The 21,436-nt window shown below is 36.3% G+C and overlaps 1 protein-coding gene across 3 annotated transcripts in view; it reads right to left on the bottom strand.

Annotated features, from left to right (window-relative positions):
- Positions 1 to 21,436, bottom strand: part of TLL1 (tolloid like 1) — a 127,843-nt gene that overhangs the window by 32,793 nt on the left and 73,614 nt on the right. For 2 of the 3 annotated variants that reach the window (XM_042014862.1, XM_042014861.1), the window contains exons 7-12: positions 19,935 to 20,040; positions 17,000 to 17,124; positions 10,385 to 10,500; positions 4,932 to 5,034; positions 3,635 to 3,751; positions 2,559 to 2,704 (exon numbers count right to left, since the gene is read on the bottom strand). In XM_042014862.1, coding sequence (XP_041870796.1) covers positions 2,559 to 2,704; positions 3,635 to 3,751; positions 4,932 to 5,034; positions 10,385 to 10,500; positions 17,000 to 17,124; positions 19,935 to 20,040 — 713 coding nt within the window. The remainder of the gene's footprint in view (positions 1 to 2,558; positions 2,705 to 3,634; positions 3,752 to 4,931; positions 5,035 to 10,384; positions 10,501 to 16,999; positions 17,125 to 19,934; positions 20,041 to 21,436) is intronic. The other variant, XR_006013890.1, reaches the window with a different exon arrangement.

Here is a 21,436-nt window from a genome sequence, read left to right as displayed (position 1 = left end):
GAAAAACAACAACAAAACCAACCAAAACTGAACAAACAAAAAACAGAGAAAAGGATATGAAGAGAAAATCTGGGAGCAATTCTATTGCAGTAAAAATCTTTACTTTTTGTCATTGTTAATTTTTTTGTTCATAAAGTCAAACTGCAACACAGGTAAACACATCTGCCTCAGGTTGTAGACTTCAGTCACAAAAGGTGGCATATATGCCTAGTGAAATAAGAAGATCAGATAAACTTTATTCCCTGATTTATTTAAAAATAATTTAAATTATCACTATCTGCACAGAGTTTAACAAGATCACTCAAATGAGGAAGATGAATATGAATCTGCTCTACAAACCCTCTGGATCGTGTTAGTTGGCGAGACTGCATGCCAAAAAAAGTTCTTAATTAAAAAAAAAAAAAAGAATTAACAAGAAAACCCTGCTAATTTTCAAAGAACAATATTATAAAGGTGACTGTAACAATGAAAAAGATGCAGTTACCAGTCCCAACATCTCTACTGTCACACAGACAGTGGAAATTATAGCAGCCAAGTAAGAAAGCGTAATCCTGCACTCAGTGGAAAATGTGTTGCCCACAGCAGGCAAAACAAGATGACTCATTGATACAGTTTGAAATTCTCAGTTTCCCTAGTGCTTTCATTTCAGAATGAAGGTTATTTATACAGTTATTTTTTTCTAGTATTACATAGGGCTAATGAGAATTCCTCTTACTTAACTGTACCTTTCAGAGGACAGAGAAGTAATTTTCTCACAAACACACTGCAATAACTCTCTGGCCTGACATTTACTTTTTTCTATCTCAGCTGGCACCAAGAACTGTGATTTTTAAACAACTTTTTGTTTTACTGGGCAGGACACCAAGGATTCAGTCCAGAGAGGGACTCAGTATCAAAAACCAGAACACCTACATTCAAGCACTGGGAGCAGAAACGGAAATCAGACCCAATGGTGAATGTCCAGGCAAGGCACTCCAGAGCAGCTTCCAAAGCAACTCCTCCTCAGCAGGGAGCCTGGTGGATGAGCCAGTAAGAGATGCCACAAAGACAGAAATAACAGTCTCGTGCCTGCCTAGGGAACCTCATTTGGTGCTGAAGGGCATCTTGCCACTCTGGAATTACATCTCAAACTCTCCCTGGAAAAGTATTTCAAGTCTCTACTGTTGTAAATTTTTAATTTTTTCCTTTCAAAACACATGAAGTATAAGCCCCAACTTGAGACTGTCCCCTGACTATATTTCTGCTCAATTTCCTTTTTTCTTCTTATGAAGTGTTAGTCCACATGTTTCACCTCTAGAGAGTGCCATAATACTAAACAGTCTGGAGGAAAAACTGGTAGACCATTCCTGAGCAACTGCATGCAGACCAAATATTGCAGCAAGTCTCTTTTGCAGAGGCGTAGGGCCATTTCCCTTGTCATCAAAATGAAAAAATGCTGAGCCACCAATGGCAGACAAGAAAAGCTTCATATCTAGTCAGTAAATTATATAAAAGGTACTCAAAATATTGTTAATTTTCAACTGTGCTTAAATGAAGAGACTAATGTATTATGGCAAGTAATCTTGAGCCAGGTCATGCAGACTCTGAAGAGCGTTTTGAGAACCCTCTGAGCCAGGGAAGCTGATCTTTTCTGCACTAGAACTGACATTAATTCAGTATTTAAAAAAAAGGGAAAATTAAGCAGCACCTATGAAATTATTAAAATTTCTATACATTCATAATTGCTGATAAAGTGCCAAACCCTTATTGTCTCATACTTGAATCTTTCTATCAGTCATAGCAAAAATGTGCCATAATCCTAAAGTCTGTCTGCAAGACTAAAATGTCAGGTTGGAAATTATAGCTATGTTTACTATACCTCTATTTATATCTATGTACAATATAATGCCAAAAAGTTTAGATTTTTAAAAATGTTCTTCATGCCCTTACTGCTGAAACATATTCAAATGAAACAAATTAACTCAAAGTATGCTACTAAATTTATCTACAAAGTTCAAGCCAGTGTGTTGTGTAGGAATAAAACAGACATATGAAATATTGCTTTCTTTTTTATGTAATTGTTTACGACTGTTTAGCAATCTTATACACAGAGTGATGTACACTAAAGACATACAAGTATGACTCACTACATCTTTTTTCTTCTCTCACTAAATATAGGTCTGTGATCTGAATATTAGTTTTAGGGTCTTTCCCTTTTCAAAACAGAAGCCAAAAAACACAGTGTTTGTTTCTCCAGCCACACATTCCCTTTTAACAATAAGGTTTAGCAAAGATAAAAAGTCCTGGTTATTTAACATAACATTGAAGTAGTCTTGCTGAACTGGATTTTGTATTTGGTAAACTCTGACTATCTTCACTAATTTAAACATTCTAATTCAAATATAACCTAAAAAACCTTTAATCTTGAAAATTTCTGTAAAAGAGAAGATTTCATTGATTCTGGAGTTATTTTTCAAAGAGAATTCTTAAATTTATTCACAGGTTTAATATGTATTCCCCTAAATTTCACTGTAACTTAGCCACTAGATGCTTGTCTGAGATTAGTTAAAAGGCTTTACCTCAAATGCTTGAAAGGTTAATCCTACATTGTAGTTTTCTGACACTGTTATTTTCCACACACATTCCTTCATTGGTCTGTAGTCATCAGGATAATTGGGAGACTGGATCTGGCCTTCATTTTTGTGGATTTCACCTCCACAAATAGCTGATAAAAGCACAACATTTTTACTGTCAATAATGACATTTTCTGTAATTTCCCCATGCCCAAACTGACATTATATGCTCCCATTTTTAAAACTAATAATAAAGTTGTTCTGGAAAATACTTATATCTACCAAGGATAAATTATTCAAAACACAATTGATTTAAACCATTGTATGCATTTCAGTTAGCAAATATAATGTAGCATTTCTAATAGCTCTAAAGATGGCTACAGTGTTAAGGAAGATTTTGTAATAATGGATAATCTGAATCTATACATTTTACAGAATATATTTAAAAGGTCAAAATAATTAAATTTTTGTTCACCCTTGAAATATACTTAATAATTCTTCATTAACATTTAATAACCTTTGGAAAGAGACAAATGAAAGCAAAATCTCATATTTTATAATGATCTATGCATTTTAACCTACAGTTTATCACTTCAAGCTTGCACTCAGTTTGAAGAAACAGCTAATATAAATAAAAAATATTTTCATGAAAAGTACAGGCTCTATTTTAAATAGGTGAATGTTGACTTGTTAATATACCCAGTATGCATGGATGCCTTTATTAACTATATTTTCCATATACTCTGGGAATAAGACAGATTTTTCTGAAGGATAAACAGAAAACACACAGAGAAATCCTTGCAAACACTAAACTCAAGAATATGCACAATTGGTTAATTAAAGACTGGTAAAAAATGTTTATGATTATTATCAGTGATTTCCCTGAGAAAGAGCTCAGCTGAAATCTGATCACAGGAGGAGTTTCAAAACTCCCTGTATAGTAATTTAGCACCTACTGCCTCTTAGTGATAAAATACTAATTTCATATGTTAGTTTTGGCAGGAAATGATTAATATCCAAAGGTATCTGGTCAATATTTTTCTTCAATAATCAATTCATTTTTAATGCCATAAGAAGCTTACCTTCATAAATTGCTGCAAAACCTTTCCCAACCCAGTTGCTGCTGCTGCGGAACTCGATCCACATCCTGCTGTCGGAGGATGCGAGGACTTCTGGCAGTTTGTCACCACAAAACCTGCCTAAAAACATGCAACCAGTAACTGCATTTTCTGCCACCTCTGAAGCCAAATGCTGCAAACATTTATACAAGTGTTTAACATTATAAGCCAAAGTAGCAGAACCAACTCAGTGGAACTATTCATACGCTTATGGTTAAGCACATGTGTTTCTGCAGATCAGGACCTAATACACAAAGATTTTATTATAAAGCTTTCAGAACTTTTTATTGCAGTCAGGCTCACAAGTCTAAGCGTAAAACCTTAGGGGAATTAATGAAAAAAATTATTGTTAGAGATTGTTTCTATGCATACAAACACATGCATTTTGCAAGGGGAAAGTGAGTATTAATCTTGAGAAAGGAACGCAATGTAGGTCACAGTAATACAGCTCATTGTGCCTAAGGGCCAAAGAGATTTAAAAACTAATATCTAAGTTACCAATTCTACAGTATCCTCTTAAATTCTGCCTATGTAGGTAAAATTTATGTTTTTCTAGGTGTTAGGGAACAGAAGAAAAGGATGATTACTGTCTGGTCTTAATTGTTTCTTCTTTATTTTCTGTTCAAGGCCAAGAAAATAGACATTCCCATTAGAAAACTGTCCTCTGTATCTGGGCACTAGCATTATGGGAGGTGAAATCTCCCCACCAACCTTCTGAATTAAAATAGGATGACTGCAGCTTTTACATATCAGTTGCAAGTCAAACTTAATTCATTATGGCTTTGCATGTCTTTTCTCTGCAAGAGCAAAGGACACACAAAGAACAAATAGAAGGAATCCACTCATAATCTTAAAGGAACAGGCACAGAGCTTGTAAGAACAACTCTACAGCAGGTGCATGTGCTCACCCCACAACCTATGGATTTCCCCTCAAGTGCTACACGTTTGTCTGTAAACTACTTCCCTATTTCTCTGAACAAAACTATGGCAGATTCATAGTTCAATATCCATAAGCAAAGCAAAAAGTTGCATATTTTGGAGTTGGCATCTTTTCACACATGTGGCTGAATAATGGTTAGCTGCAGTGAAAGGAAGGCTTGAAGTCAAGGCCATTTAGAGGTTTGGTTTTTTTTCCAATACCCAAGTTTAGATACATTCTAGACACCTAAAATCCAAGAAGTTTGTTGTGGGTTCAACACCAGGTCCACTGAGCCCAATGAGTGTGGTACAGTGGACGGTGCAGCATTTAACAGTTGCATACCAAGCAGAGAGGATTTTCTCCAGTAGCCATCTCTTACTTCAATATAGTCGTACCAACAGAGACTGCTCTTGTAGAGGTCCATGGTGGTAAAATTTAAAACGATCTGCAAACAGATGAGAAGGCCTAAATAAATCAAGTGTGATTAATAAGAGAAAAACAATCACAACATTCTGCAGAACTGAAGCCAGAGTGGTCACCTATAATGGGATTCCAACTATTTAGACATTTAATTAACCTCTCCTCAATTATTTATTTAAGTAAATAATAATTTAAGTAAATAATAATAATAAATAAATATTTCTTGGGAACATGAAAATTTTCTTCTATTTAATCTTATATATTTGAGCACATTCGAGACAAAGTATTCACATTTAATTGCTCATAGGAAGCTTTTCACTGAGAAATAAAGAGTTGAGAATGCTAATAAGGTAAAATACTTCAATAATATAATTTTAAGTATGTTACTTGATAATTCTACTGCCAATTCCTCTTCCATTACACTTTGACTATGATCAGCACTGACTATAATCAGCTGCAAATAATTTTTTTTTTCCAAAATAGTTGTTTTATTTTGGTTTGTGCTCCCTTCTACTACTGTTTTGACAATACATTTTACTTTCAGTCACATAAACATTGACAATGGTGGACAATAATTCTGAAAGCAAGGTCACTAATAAGAAATGGTATACAGTCCCTTAATGATTCTTAATGAAATTATAATAAAGATTTTTATACAGAAATCTGAGTTCTGTGCATTTCTGGAACTTTTGATTTGGACTCCAAGTTTTACTGAGAACATCTGTAAACAGGCATAACTATGAGTACTACCCTTATATTAAATTACATTGTCCTTGTTTTAGAAATACTAATCCTAAACTGCCATAAACTTACACTTTTAACACAGGAATAGGATTCTTCCTGATCACATGTTGACACAATAACTACAATTTAAGCCCTGACTGACTGGGATAGTCTTAGCATCATGTCCTGCAATTACAGGGACAAATCCAAGCAAGCAGATTAGAAGTTACTCAAATTTTACATTATAAAATCATTTCCAATTAATACCTTTTTATTGGATTTAATTGTATTTGGAAAAAAAATTAATCTTCTTCTGAATCAGTTCCTCAGTGTACATAAATATTTCAAACTAACTGAAATTCTTCTCTATTCACATTTGAACGTAGAATTGGTATTACTTTAGCTTTGATCCTAGGAACTCACAACTGAAACCTGCCATTATAAAACAAACATGAATTGCTGCATAGTAGCAAATACCTCACATGCAAAAATACATCTCCATGGCAGCCTCCGGACCAGCTGTGAGTGTTAGTTGAAAGGAGAGGAATTTACCCTTAGTCCAGATGCAAGATAAAAATTATAACACCATAACTGGAACAATGAACCTAGACAGTCAGATAAGATGGTTTAGTTCCATCTCACACTTTCATGGATATCTAACCCACGGGACATTTTGCCTTTACTATTCAGGCAGTCCTTCAGGAAGATGTACTGAGGAAATAAATGCACAAATATTACCAGAATTCCAAAACTACCTCCTTACGATGAGAAATATGGAGATGTGGCTAAAAATACAGTCATATGCTTTACTCTGCTTCAGTTTTTTATTACATTTCCAAGTGCTATTTGAATTTACTTCAGAGGGTGGCAGAGAGCTCATTCTCTCATTCACACAACAAGTCTCTGTCCTTGGCAAAATTTTTCTCCTTCAACTTTTCATTTAAATAAAGATGCCACACCAACTACAAAGCTTTTGCTCTCCTGAAATCATCCACTTTGCAGTTCAGGTTCCTTCTAAACTCCTACCTTCTATTTTTCTCAAAACATAAGCAGGTATCTCTGTTTGCATTTAGCCATACTGCTTGAAGAGCCTGCTGCCCTCACCAGCCTTGTCCTTTTCCACCCGTGCCAACTTTACCCCACCCCCCATGTGTGCAGTCAGAGGGATGCACAAGAGGAAACCCTTTTTCTTTGCCCCGATGAGATTCAGACAGCTGCTTAAACTAACCCAGCTGGCTCTGTGGCTGCAGAAGCCACAACCTACACCTCCTTCATCGCTTCAGCTCCTTAGAGCCTGGAGGTCTCTCACCAGTCTAGCCACAAGTTTTCCTTTTTCCATGACACAGCTGGAACATGAGATTTCTCTGTTCTTTGTTTGGAATTTCACCTTTTTCCGAAACCTTAGTTGCCAGGATGGAGCTGGGAAATGGATGGTTTCACTTAGGTGCGATCGTGTCAATGTCTCAAAGTGCTGCTATCTAAATGGAAACGGTTAAAATTTAATGAGCCTCCTCAATGGCCTCTGCTTTTGAAACTACATGAAATAACCTTCACAGCCTTTTCTCACTCTGACATGCCAAGGTATTTGATGATACAGCAATTTCTTAACACTTTCAGAATTCATTAGCTGTACATAGGCAGAACCCCCAATCTGTCACAGCATGATTTCTGGTCATGAACCAAACAAGTTTAAATATATTTAAGATTCTGATTTGCTATTCTACAAAGTATTAAATAGAGCTACAGACAAGGCAGAGCTTGTTCAAGGGGACAGGATGGCTGAGAGGCTTCCCAGGAAAAACAATCAATGGGTATTTGTCAGCACAATTAAAGAATTATTGATTACGCAGCAGATTCGATTGTGCTACTGCAGCTTCCAAGAGAATATATCATACCCCCTACTGCCTGCGATAAGAAAGCACAAAATATACAATAAATAGCAGTAGTATGAACCAAGGTTTCTGCAGGTGGCATTTTTTACCCATATCAATCAAGGATTTTTCTGTCCTATTTTATCTTTCATGTAAAACATTAAGGAAAATTGAAAAGTAGTGTAACCAATTCAAAAAAGGCAGATTCCAATAAAACACTGGCACAGTTGCAACTCTCCCTATGCCAATAAAATTTCTACACACCACAGGGTAGGATTCACCCTGGCTGAAGGCATACAACATTAATAACACCATCCTCTCTCCAAGACATTTCTGTGTATAGATATTCTGAGTACAGCTCTTTACCAAGTAGTCTTAAGTCTTGAAAGTAAAAGGTGAATGGGCTGCCTTGTTTAACTAACAGAAACTTACATATTTTAGGTTGGCCTGGCAATTTATGACGCCTTGTGAATAAAGAGAATACTACAGCTAGGGCATGCCACTGCAGTCCCAGCCTTCACTAAATTTCTGGGCACCAGAGAGCAGAAGAGTCCTTACTTGCAGAAAGAAGCATGGATAGAAGTCCTCCAAACTATGCTCATACAGCAGAATGCTAAGTCTCAAAAAATAAATAAATAGAAAAGAGCTAGGCAATGCCTTTTCAGTTTATTTTTAGGTGACTAAAACGCTCACTGACCTTTCAGAACATGATATGATGCACTTACACATACTCTAATCTCCACACAATATTCCGGAGATTTATCAGGGTCAAAGCAGCAAACAAACAAAAATTTGAATATATTTTCATTTTCCCTTCATTATATGAATGTATTACTACCACTTACTGAGAAAAATTGGGATCAAGTATAACGCATGTCCAAGGTACCATGATATATGCATTAGCTAAGATTTAGACCTCATGGCTCTAAATAGGGCTCATTATCTCAAGACAGCCAGTTTCCCATGGGAATAGCATGGACAAAACAGACTTTTTGACACTAGCACAGATATAATTTACCTTGTTCTTGCTGAACTATATGGAGACTAGAGAGCTGGAAGTAACAGTACCCTACAGACTTGACCTGTCATGTAAAATTTCAGCTAGAAGATTCTGCTTAGTCTTTTCCCCATTTGTGGCAGCACATAAATTGGGAAAGGAGCTGGTCCTCTCACATGCTGACTTCAACACAGGAGTTTTCCCTCATTAAGATTTGTTACAGTATAATACAGCTTCAGTGGTAGTTACACACTCAAGACATTTTTGTTTTTATTATATCACAAATGTGTTACAATTACTGGTGTCCATAGATAGGCTTACACAAAGTTGGAGCATGCTATGAATACTTAAACATGTACATTAACTCACACATCAGTATTTTTTTCAAAAGCAAATAATTGTAGAGGAACACTCTTTTTTTTTATTATTTTTTGAATGGAGGGGTGGGAAAAAACCCTTAGCCATTTTTGTTGTTATCACAGCAATGTCTAAAATGCCACACAAATAGTGGGGACATAAATTTACTATCTAGAATAATTTTCACCCTTTGCACAAATATTCTCTTATTCACCTCTTCATTTTTTTTCCCCTGACAACCTGCTGAGCCACCCTTTTCCTTCAGCAGAGTGTTTAGTTTTCCTCCTGTGTCTGGCTCTCACCCAGAGGAGGGCAAACACTCTCCAGATGACTTTGCTTTCATTCCCCACAGCAGCAAATGCCCTTATAGCTCCTCAGGACCTATTAGAACATCAAGAGTATATATTCTTGGTGTCTACCAGGACCCTGACCTGAAAGAAACATGGAAGAAAGTAATACAACCAGGAGAAAATAATGTCCAATACAGAGTGGAAGACCACTGAGAAAAATGACTGAAACATCTGGGGGCATGCGCTGGGTCTTCCTATTTGGACTTGCCAGTACTGAGTCTGTTAGATTATATATTTCATTCTTTAGATTCCATATTTTAGTCTTTAGTATTTGACTGCTTGATACCACCCCCTGCTTCACGTAAGGAAACTTACATCCTTTTTCCTGCATACTTTGTCTCAGCTGAAGCTTTTTGTCACTCCCTCTATCCTTATTTGTTTTGAAGCAGCCTGACATTTGAGCCAATAATTTAAAATAAGATTTAGCTAGCACATTTTGAAAGTGCACACAAGAAGGACAGGTTTTGCTTTCCCTAAGATGGCACACTTCTCTCTCCAAACTGCTCTCACCAAGCCCATTTTTTTCCCCCACTCTTTTTCCCTTAAAATTTATCCCCAGAAAGTAAAACTATGTGCACTAGGAACCAGTACCAGGGAACACCTACAATGACACTTTCTTTACTCATGTTATTAAGGTTTCATTTTAGAAACATCTTATGTAACACACTAAGAACTTCCTTAGTTACAGCCCAGCTATCAGACCCATACAGCTCAGTCAGCTTGCCCAAGCCCATGCTGGAAAATGGAACATCCAGAAGCCTGAATCACCTCTTCTACTTTTATACTGAACCATAAACTGAACTCGCAGCCAGTTTTAAAGGGAGTTCATGGTGCAAACATACAACAGATTGAAATCATGCCCTCATTTCACAAGGACACCCACTGAATAGATGATGTGGTTCTAATGCCACAGATTAAAGTCAAGTCAATACTACATAGTCCATGACCCCATTTTTTTATGACACGCCATTATTTTCAATTAATATGCATCTTTTAAACTTAAACAAAAAGCTAAATAACCACAACATTCTACTCTGAAAATAGTGTCTATGTCTATCTAAAGAAACGTTAAAATACCTTCTCTCCCGGGGTCACAGAGATTCTCCATATGCAGTGTGTGTAGGAAGGATAACCATTTGGAAATCCAGGAGAAGAAAAGTTGCCCATAGATTCCTGCAGTGTTTCTCCACAGGCTGAAAGAAACAAATTACAGTAAAAATATAAAATTTAATGTGCCTAAAGGAGAAAAATGCATCTTTCCAATATCTACTCAGAATAGCTTTAACTCACTGCAGATGCAGAATGGAAAATAAACTAGTTAGTTTACAATTTATTCAAAGCCATGTTTGTAAGCCAGTCTGACATTCATTCCATTTTATGCGGGGTGTTTTTATCCCATGAGCTATTTCATTTGTATGTTGTCTGTTGACATAACCAAAATTATGGCAGTCTTAAAAAAATCATTGGTGTCAATCAACTGCAACACTATACATAGAACTCTTTTGGTAATAAAAAATATTAGACATCCTTTAAGAACTAAAATTCTAGCACGACATGACTTGCACCACACTGAAATTTTGTCAGTGGTTTCATCTAATTTAGTACTTTACCCACATGAGAGACTGATCTGACCTAGACTCACTCATTTATGTTGGTATAGAAAACTAAATGCGATATTTGACAAAGTCTCTTGCAAGAGTGATTTGTAGAGACATGAGTAATAAAAGCTAAGCAAATGTAAAGTCCTAAAACACCAAAGGCTTTTATATTCTGTATTATTGAAGCTTTTAGCACCCTTCTCTCACCTGTCAGTCATGCTACTAGATGCTGGTGGATGCTGGTTAATAAATCATCTTCACACTAAAATATAACGTTGGAAGTTCCTGCCGCTCTCCACCATTAAAACTGATTTTGGTAGGGTGTTGCACCTTAATCAGTCATCTTTTTTGACCTTAACCAAATTTTTTCACTCACGGATTTTGCAGGTATGATACAAAATAGGAATTTGATATTATGTCTTGACTGACAGTGTAATCAAATCTGCAGTGCTTTCAAATTACAGAGCTATCATTGCCAGCAGATGAACAACTGTGTCATCAAAATATCAATGAATTATAAATGTTCACGAAAATCTTTAAAATAAGAGAGGACAAAGGAAAGGATTGTTTATGACAACACAGCTGTAAAGGCTGTCTTGTTAAAATGCATCTAAGGTGTGATCGGACAACTACACTGTTGTAGTGTAAGTTACATTCAAAGCATTAAATATGCTCTCTGGCACTCAAATGGTTATTGTGATGAGGACAGACAGGAAAGATTGACGTGGCCCTTAAGAATTGTAATGGCTAAAGCCACCATCACTGTGTCCTTTAGGAATGAAACAGGAAAAAAAATTATTTTCCTTTCTTCATTAAAAAGCGTGGTTTTATCTTTAAAGAATTGCAGGCAGCCACAACAAATGACATTTCTGCACAAAGCCTTTTCAGTGAAAAGGCTGTATCTGTCATTAACCACAATTTGTTTTTAACACAACAATGAATGCAAAGTTGTTTAAGTTGCAGTCCTGTACTGGGTTTCCCCAGAGCTGGTGAGCTGTGCCGTAGCTTACAGTGCATAGGTAAAGCACTTCAGAAAAAGCCAACAGTGAAATCGTTGGAGTAGAGGACAATAGAGCCTAAAGATGAGACATCCACAAGAATCCAAGTGCTCCTCTCACCCCTTTCAGAGCCCTCTCTTCTTCTTCCCCCATGGATGGTTTCATTAAGACTACGCTGGAACATTCCATGTTCCATATACAGAAGATGTGTATAGACTCAAAACACTGGCTTTTAAGTCACAGAGGGAGCCATGGGACATTTATTTTTTTCCCCAGGAATTATAGAATAAATCTATTTAATATAAAAATTTATCTCGTATCCATATTAAATTCCTGGGAGCTCTCTATCAAATTAAAATTATCTTCAGAAATATCTCTAAATTTAACAGAAGTGTAAGAAAACTTGTAAGTAGATAACTTCTCCTAAGAATTAGCACAATCAGAATTTATAAAATGCACTTGGGCTTTATGTGTTTTGCCATATTTATCTTTTAATTTTAAATTCTTGATTACTCAACGGAGCTAAAACAGGAACAGCTTACACCAATCAATAGTTAAATTAATTTTCTATGGGATCTGAGTCCCAGGCTGACTTCCAAAGCTGCAGCAGACAGGGTGATATTAGGGAATTTCTTGTTGAAAAGCACATTTCTCTGCAATGAGAAACAGTTAAAATTCTATCACTAGAGTATGTAAAGGTTTTCTTTATATTTGGACTGTAGCAACTGCAGTATTTATGACTAGGCTTATAAAATAGAATATTATAACTTTTTTTTACTGTATAATGGTCCACTAGTAAAGAAATCCACTTTGGGAGAGAAATGTGGAAGGAAAATGAGTGGTTAGGGCCACTTATTTGAATTTCATTTCATACTTTAGTATATTTCGAGTCAGAAGATACCAATTACAACTTCAATCTTACACAGCTCTGCTTTATAAAGCATTTGTACATTTTTATTCCTTTGTTAATCATTAACATTTGCCAAGGTTTTCTCTGATGATTTTTCCCCCCTCTTTCAAATGTCGTGCCTTATATCAATTTTACTAGGATAGACCACTTGCAGAAATGCCACTTTAGCTTTCCCCACACACATACTCTAACCATAAAAGCCACTCTCCTCTGTTTTACAGCTTGAGAAGGTTAGACATCTAATGAAACTTTACATGTTTAGGAGAGGGAAACTATTTTTGCTTCTCCTTGTAAAGATTAGTAATGGGTGTAGGCAGCAGGTGGATTATGTGCTTATACAAAGCAATTCCCACCAGTGTACTCTGCAGCAGTGTTTAATTACACGGCCTGCACGTAACACCTCTCTGGGCTGGCCTACACACGTGGTCAAGTCCCATCAAGGACTACCGTGAAATCTGAAAATGATGAAGCCCAGATCCTCCAGGACACTTAGGGAAACAAGTCTCATTGCTTTGTACATAGCACTAGCAAATACATACTACCATTTATGGCTAATTTGAGTTTACCCTTTTTTTTCTAAGTTCTTTAACACTGAGACACAAGTCTATATGACTACACATATGTGGCATATAAAGTTGCCAAGGAGCCACAAAAATATTAACTGCTGATCATGTACTTGTTAAATCAAAAACTTAAATCAGTTTACTACAACTCAGGGTCTTACTATTGACTTGATTCCCCTTTATAGTTATAGGGAAACTGTCTTAATCTAAAAACCCTAATCCTCCTTATGCAGTGAACACAGGCTGACGTTTGAAGGTGAACATTCTTTTCAAATCTGATAGGGATGGCAGCAGTTAAGCCTGAGGAACAGTGAGAACAGCACAAAAAAGACACAAGCTTCAGCCTTCACCTGCTCTTTTCTACACACACTGTCACTGACCCAGGAAATTTGTGAATTTGCTGAACTTTGTCCATCCACCTTCTCTTCCTCTAAACAGATTTCTCGCACCAGTCTGAGACTCCTTTCCCATTCATTATGCAGTCCCACTCTAGCCACTTAGTTTTTGTTCTCTCTTTTGGCATTTGAGTATCTTTCTCCATCATTTTCCTTTCTTATTCTTCCACTCCTATGAAACTACATATAAACATTAACTACAATTTCTATATGAAACGATAATGGCAGACCTGTGTTGAAATTTTAGCAGCTAGAACACATTCTATCACTCCATTAGACTGTCTGAAAACCACTGTAATACATCCAGCCTTGAAGTTCAAGTTTTATTCTCAAATACCAAGACACTCAAAATTCAAAATCATATCGGCAGAGGAAGGACTTCAACTTAGTAAATTTCTTTCCCCTTATTATTCCATCATGTAACAATATAATTCGGTTTTAAAATGTAACAGATCCTTATCAGCAATTACATTTTCCTTTTGCAAAAATCCTAAAGAAAAGTTAAGAACAAACCAAAATTGCTGTTGCTACATTTTTGTCATGGGTTAGAATTGGACCAAACCACTACAATTTTACAGACCTGGCGCTTACTCTGCTGCTGAAAGGTAGGTTATCAAATCTCACTCCTTGGCTTCACCAGGCTCAAAACTGTTTCTTGGTCATTAAGCTCCTCCCTGAATAATGATGCTGAATATCATGCCCTGGCAGGCTCAGCTGCCTCCCTGCTGTGAGGATCACCTGTATTCTCCAGCTTAACTGTATTCTCTGAGCTTAACTTCATGTTCATGGACCCCAGAAAAGGACTTGGACCAGCAACTGTTTGCAGAAATAATTAGAACTCCAAACAAAACATGCAGAATACCATAAAATCCTTTATCATAGAAGTGTGGGTCTCTGGAAAATACTGATCAAGTTATTGTTTTCTGTATTTTCATTGTATTGCATTTAAGGCAGCACAAATGAACACATGAAACAATGCGGATATTATTACGGACTGAAATATTCACTGCTGTTTTATTATAAGCAGGCATCATGATTAGTATCTTTTGTCTGGAACAGGAAATAAAACATACCTCCAAAACCAACACAGTATCGGGGATTTTACTGTTGTATACTATAATGATCACATGATTCTTTACATAAAACAAAAAACTTTATGTCTGTCTGAAATTTCAGTTTCAGTATTTGCTGGAAAATTTATTAGAAGAAAAGTACTGTGCAACTTTCAGAGATTTTCTTTCTTTATTGGATGCTTCAGTTGTGTTATTCAGCTATGCAGCTTCTATTAAAAATATTAACTGTAAAAATAGTATTTTAAATAGTATGCTATTTAACATTTGTAGAAAAACCTTCTGCCTTTTTCTGTCTCTTAAAACTCACTTTCTTCTATGGCATGGCTCATCTAAGAAAGGCTGGAAAGCTAATGTGTTTTATCCCAAATTTTGCAAAGCTAGGTGCCAGAAAAGGAGCATGATCCTTCACCCACCATTTATTTTTATTATCCATGTGACCCACGTTCACCAGTGCTGCAAAAAAAAAATTCTTAAGTTTCAAGTGGACACTGCTACTGAACAACCACAGTGGTTTTACGATACTGTGAAACTAACTTTCAACAAGACTTTCATGACATTGAAAGAAACTGTAACTCTCAGTGCATGTTTTCATGATGTATATCAAAAGAATATTTTCTCTGAACTACTCTTTGAACGTTAGCTCAAAAAGTATATTGCATCTTTTACAGTTGACTGAAAGTGCCTATTAGAGTATTATATACACACTAAACAGACTAGTTTATAATTTTTCCTTTTTTCTTTCTTAAGTCAATATGATCATGAGATACTACCTACTTGCACAGCAGTTTTACTTTTATAGACCACTTTTTTCCTCCAAAATTTGTCTTTTATCAAAATACATATGTATTCTTTGTGTTTATGAAATTGTTGCTCTCTGTATAATTTCATTAGAAAAAATGCTGCCAAGAGCGTCATTATTAAAGTACTTTCTGTACCAAAAGGAAAGAGCAAAAATTGTTCCCAAAGGAACAGTTGTTAAAGAAAAGGTGTTAAAATGGTTTCTGTTCAGGCAGGCCCAGAAGCTCTGTGCATGTTCTCAGTACATACAAGACTATGATTCAGCGTACTCACAGCACAAAGGAAAAGTGTATTTCAGCTGTACAGTGTACATCAAATGCACATCAGAATCCCCAGATCTTCAGTAGATCCCATTGCTGCTGGTACAAATTTGAAGCAACTCCATTACTTTAATCCTGATCCCTTTTTTTAGTCCTTCTGTATTGATCAGTTGGTTAAAAGTGGCAACATATCTAAGTTAAAACAGTTACTGAGATTTCTTTAATCCCCATGAGGAGCAGTAAGGCTGTAAACCCACGTGGCACAGAGCTGGGATGTCTATCCTCCCACAAGGGTCTTGCTGGTAAATCTTGGCTGAGAGATGGCACTTCTGAACTTCTTTGGTTGACACCAAAGGTTAACAGTGGTATCAGCCACTAGAACAAGGAAATTGAAACCTTTTGCTTTGAGATTTCCACCATTCTGGCAGCACTCAGTGAAGAAAGAGCACTAGAGAACAACATGAACCACAGGGTTGACTCTGGGTTACTCCAAGCTTGCTACTGATGTCTCTCAGACAGACAGCAACTCTACCACACTATTTTGAGATAAAAAAATTATATGTGTTCAAATTACAGGATGACAGAGATAGGCGGAAGATATTCAAATAGTAAATGTTTCTGTTAAAACTGTAGAAATTTTGTAGTAAGATCGCACAATTTTATCCATAAAAGAGTTTACAATTTAGTTGTCCTGGCTTCTTTTATTGACAAAATTTCAAAAAATATAATGGGTTCACAGCTGAGTGCAATAATTCATTTTGGTTCTTGAGCACTCAACTTGAATTCAAATAAAGGACTCCAGCCAGTATGCAAACCAGAAGTGATATTAAACATCTTTTTTTCTAGTTGTTGAACAGCTAAGAAAAGCAGATTGAAATGTCATGTTGTTTCATACGGTTTATCTGTCCTTAGGTGCTTTGCATTCCAGTGACCTTATCCATAAAATTCTTTTATGATTCAGTTCCTGAGCAGCCTATGTCAGTTGCCAACACAGAAACGGACTACTGAGCAGCTGACACAAAAAGTTTATCATTCCTCTTGAACAACAAGTCAAACAGTTGCTAGTATGTGGTTTTTGTTTGTTTGTGGTGCAATACCTGGACATCTATACAGCTTTCTTGCCTGTGCAATATCTCCTTTACTTAGACGAGTACGCTGGCCAATGGCAGGTCGTATACCATTGTCATCACGGGAAGGGAGAATGGTATCCAGAAACATGCCCCTAAAAAAAATAAAAATAAAAATAGACCCCAAAAACCCCTATCAGGTTTCTGTCATTAAACTGCCTGAGTTCCATGAATGTCTACCTGGTTTTTAAATCTGGTTTTTATATTTGACGTAAATAAGAGGGTAAAATACAGAATTTAAATACAGACAACATGCCATAAAATTCCTCACATTGGCAAACTTTATGCAAAGTTACCATAAAATAACCTATCAATTAACATAGCAACTTTTGTATTTCTGTTAGACAAGAGGAAGATCTCTTACTACTATTAAGACTACACAAGTAAAAGACACTGCCATTATGCTATTGCTATACTGAAAAAAAATTATAAAATTGCATAAAAATACATAAATTAATCTCTACCACAAAATTCTTAATCACAAAGTTCCCATTCTAACAAAGTTTTTATGAGAAGTCCTGAAGTCTGACTTACATGTAAGAGCAGGTAAAGTCAGATACATTTGCCAATCATGATTCCGTCAAGTGTTATAAGACATCAAACTTCACTCTAGCTGCTGACGCTTTTGAAACAGATACGCTTACTTGCCAGCCTTTACTTGCTTCACAATAAAATATATCAACTTACCATATGTGATTTTCATGACATTAACCTTAAATGACAAGACATCATAGAGAAGTACACTTGTTCCAAATGTGCAGTTCATTCAAAATTTCCCAGACTTTTAATATGATCTAAAACATTTTTGTATATTCAAATAAATTTTAAAAGATTAAGGTACAAAACTACATTCTATTATCACATTCCACAACTTAAAAGCCCTCAAATCCCATTAAATGGAAGTTAACAGAAGAATATGTTTCTATAGTCTCTTTTTCTTGAATTTTTTTATAGTCTCTTGTATACCTGCAGGGCTTTTATTGAAAAGTAAAACTAGCACTTTCAGATATAATATAGGTCCAAAATGAATGAACAGTAAGGTTTTTTGTAGTTAGGAATACCATTTCTAAACACATATTGGTTTTCAAACTATAATAAATGAACCCTTTTGAGTACTGTAGATACATACTGCTCTCTTTATCCAGTCAGATTTTTTTGAGGCATCACTAGAAATTTTGCAAAGACAGAATCATCTCAGGATGTTACCCTAAACAGTGAAATAAACTACATATGGCATTAATCAGTTTCTAGAACTAAAGCACATTATTCTTTAGAAACTGTTTGCATCTATGAAATATAATTCTATTTTCCACTGAATTTCAGTACAACCTGAAACTAATGCTTTCAATACTTTGAAATGAAAACAATCCTCTCTTAAATGCCTTAGCACTTTAACAAGGGGACATACTGTAAGTTTTAATACAGCATGAACAAAAGCCTTGTGTATGACTAGAACTTTATGATGTTTTGTGATTTCTACTACTTATCTGGGTGAGCAAAGTCTAACAAACAGCAGGCAATATGCCACAGCGTGCATGACTCACGCTTGCAAGATGAATTGGTGCAAATCAATACCTGACCTCAGGGTTTTGCTGGCTGTTTTTAGACAGTATGAAGTAACAACCTCTTGTACCTTGGGGCAGGGCATGCCTACTCATGGCACTATCAGTTTTTGCCAGCTTGGAAAGTGGTGAGATCAGGGCCAACAAATCAAATTACCTTGATGTTGTCCTTGCCCTAGGACTTGGGGGGGTTCTGTCTTGTTCAATTACTCTATTTTCTATAGCTTCTTATAATCTCTTCCTTAAGGTAATGGTATGTGTAACTGGATTAGGCAACGTGACTAATAGCTACCTCATGTGGCACATTCCCATGCTCTTCCAGGGGTGAATTATGCGTATGCTGAGTAATACAGCCTTTGGTTGGATTTTTTTAATAATATAATTTATATTGAGAGAAGCAGCCAAACAAATTTGCAAAGGCTGTTGAGGTTTTAGTGGGCCTCAGTTTATTTCAAAGTGTCAGATTGTCTAGTATTTTTGCCTTAAAATATATGAATTGGAGAAATAAATTAAAAAAAAACAACCCAAGCACCTAACTTTTCGAACTAAAATTTTTTTTGGGTGTTTCTGGAGGCTTCTTTTAATTTTACATTACTCTGGTATTTTTAGAGAATAATTAGCTGAACTGTAACTTGATATGAAATATAATAGGAGACTGGGTGAAACCCTCCTTCTTCTCTTTTTCTCCAGAGCAAGGCTGATCTATGGGACCAGCTCATTGTACACAACCCTGCATCCTTTCAGAGAGAGCCCCAGTGAGTTACTAAGGAGCTGAGAATGGATCAGCACGCAACAGGACAGAGCAAGCAGAACTCTTTATTATAAGGTTTTGATGGCAGTAAAAATCTGTACAAACAAGAGAGAGAAGGCTGCATCCTGTTATAAATGGTTGACTTGCTCTACCTGCATAATCCATAGTTATGAAACTCTATGCATCAAAGGAGATCTCTCTTTCAGAGAACAGATCCTGTTACACATAACATTCCTACATAACATACACATAACATTTCACTCATTTGGTTTTTCTAAATTCATGTTTTTGTGGACACAAAAAGAAAGTGAATATCATATAAAATGAGGTTTCAGATTATCTTATCTGAAAATCTAAAGAACTGAAGCAAGATCAAAGGGCTGTTTTGAAACTGAACAGAAAATAAATGCATTTTAAAATATAATTAAATTACTTCCACTTAAAATAAACAAACTGTGCTTTGACTGCTGTAAGTATACTATATTGCAAGGGACATTTTAAGGGATTTCAAAATACTTCAAAAAGCATAGTTCTTAGCATTCACAGACAGGAATAGAATTAAAAGTCAAAAGGTATAACCTGAGACTCCAACCTTGAGAAGGTGTTCCTGGCATAGTGCATAATGCTGTCAAAGTCATACGGTTCCCCAAGGGAGTTCACCTCTCCAGGCTCCATCTTCAAAAAGTTATATTCCTGACCTAAAAATAATTGATAATTACAGGCTCCTTAATATCTTTTTCTGTAAAGGTAAAAACCAAACAGGAAAAGAAAACCAAAAAAGATCCTAACCTAATTACCCACTGACATTCATAAATCTTTGCCATTTGGGAGAAAGGGTGCAACTTTATTATGCCCTCTTAACTGAGAGGGCAGACATCTGAAACACACATCAAATCATCGAATTTGTGTATTTGGATTTAGAAAGACTAGTCTCATTCAACTAACACATGAAGGCCCTACACATCACAATATGCTTCATGTAGAGTCCATACAAATTTCTGGTCTGATTCTAAATTTCAAAAAGAAAGCATTTGACAATAAAGACTCCAGAAGAACCCTCCTCACTCACTAGACTGAATACTAAGTGTCTAACTGGATACTAAATCCAGCACTAAACTACTGGACACTAGAGACTTTGCTTCAGCAAAGGCTGCTCCCTGAGACTCCCTGTAATGCAGACACTACAAAGTCATATTTTCAAGTTCCAGCTGTTGCAAATTAACAAGAGCAGAACAGCAGAAAAAGAATTATACTTAGTTCATAATTCCACACCATGAGTTCTTTGACCTAATCAGTATAGTAGCAATACAAAGCACCACTTACTCCAGTTCATATTCGCACTGGAGTCTTGCAAAAAAACCCTGCAGTGATATTAACACTTTAACCAACATAAGTTGCATACTATAACAAAACCCAGTGTGTCAGTGTTCATGGCTTCCTGATCCCATTTAGTGATCCTCAAGCTCATGCCACACCACAAGAAGCCGTTCCAGTCAGAAACCAGAGACACAACTGGAAGGGGGAGCAGGCGGCTGAGGATAGCACTCCAGCTGATTTTCTCATCATAGCGAAAGAAAAGAGGAGGAGCTCTTATGGCATCTGCACAAGTCAGTAACACAGAGAGACCAGAAAGAAGGCTCAAACACGCATGCCCTTTCAGGACCTTAGAGACTTAAGGAAGTGTGTATCAGCTGCCAGTCTCCTTCCAAGTCCTAAATGAAGTGGCAAAGATTAATCATATCTCAAATACATTTTAAAATATTTCCTAAAGAAACAGACAAATACTCCAAGCTATCATTGGACAATTTCTGATTTCACTCTTTTTGAGCCTAGAATTCCTGTAAGTCGAAAGCAGTGTGTCGCAAAGACCATACATATTTAGGAACATTGCAAATGAAACATGCCTAGTTCCCTCCCATCTTCCCTACCAAATACAAGCAAGGGCACAACAGCTAGAGTGCCAAAGAGCTGACAGTCACAGTTTAAAGTTCTCAAGTTCCTCAGATGCTTTATCTCAGTAGCACCAAGGTCACTGACTAAAGCTGCATGTTCTACAGAGAGTGAGGTGAATAATGTGTAAACTGCGGGACCTGT

This window comes from Corvus kubaryi, unplaced genomic scaffold (assembly GCF_017639235.1).
Source record: "Corvus kubaryi isolate FWS band 111438036 unplaced genomic scaffold, C.kubaryi_AGA036_p1.0 split3-131, whole genome shotgun sequence".
Lineage (NCBI taxonomy): Eukaryota > Metazoa > Chordata > Aves > Passeriformes > Corvidae > Corvus > Corvus kubaryi.
This window is presented reverse-complemented; position numbering and strand designations above follow the sequence as displayed.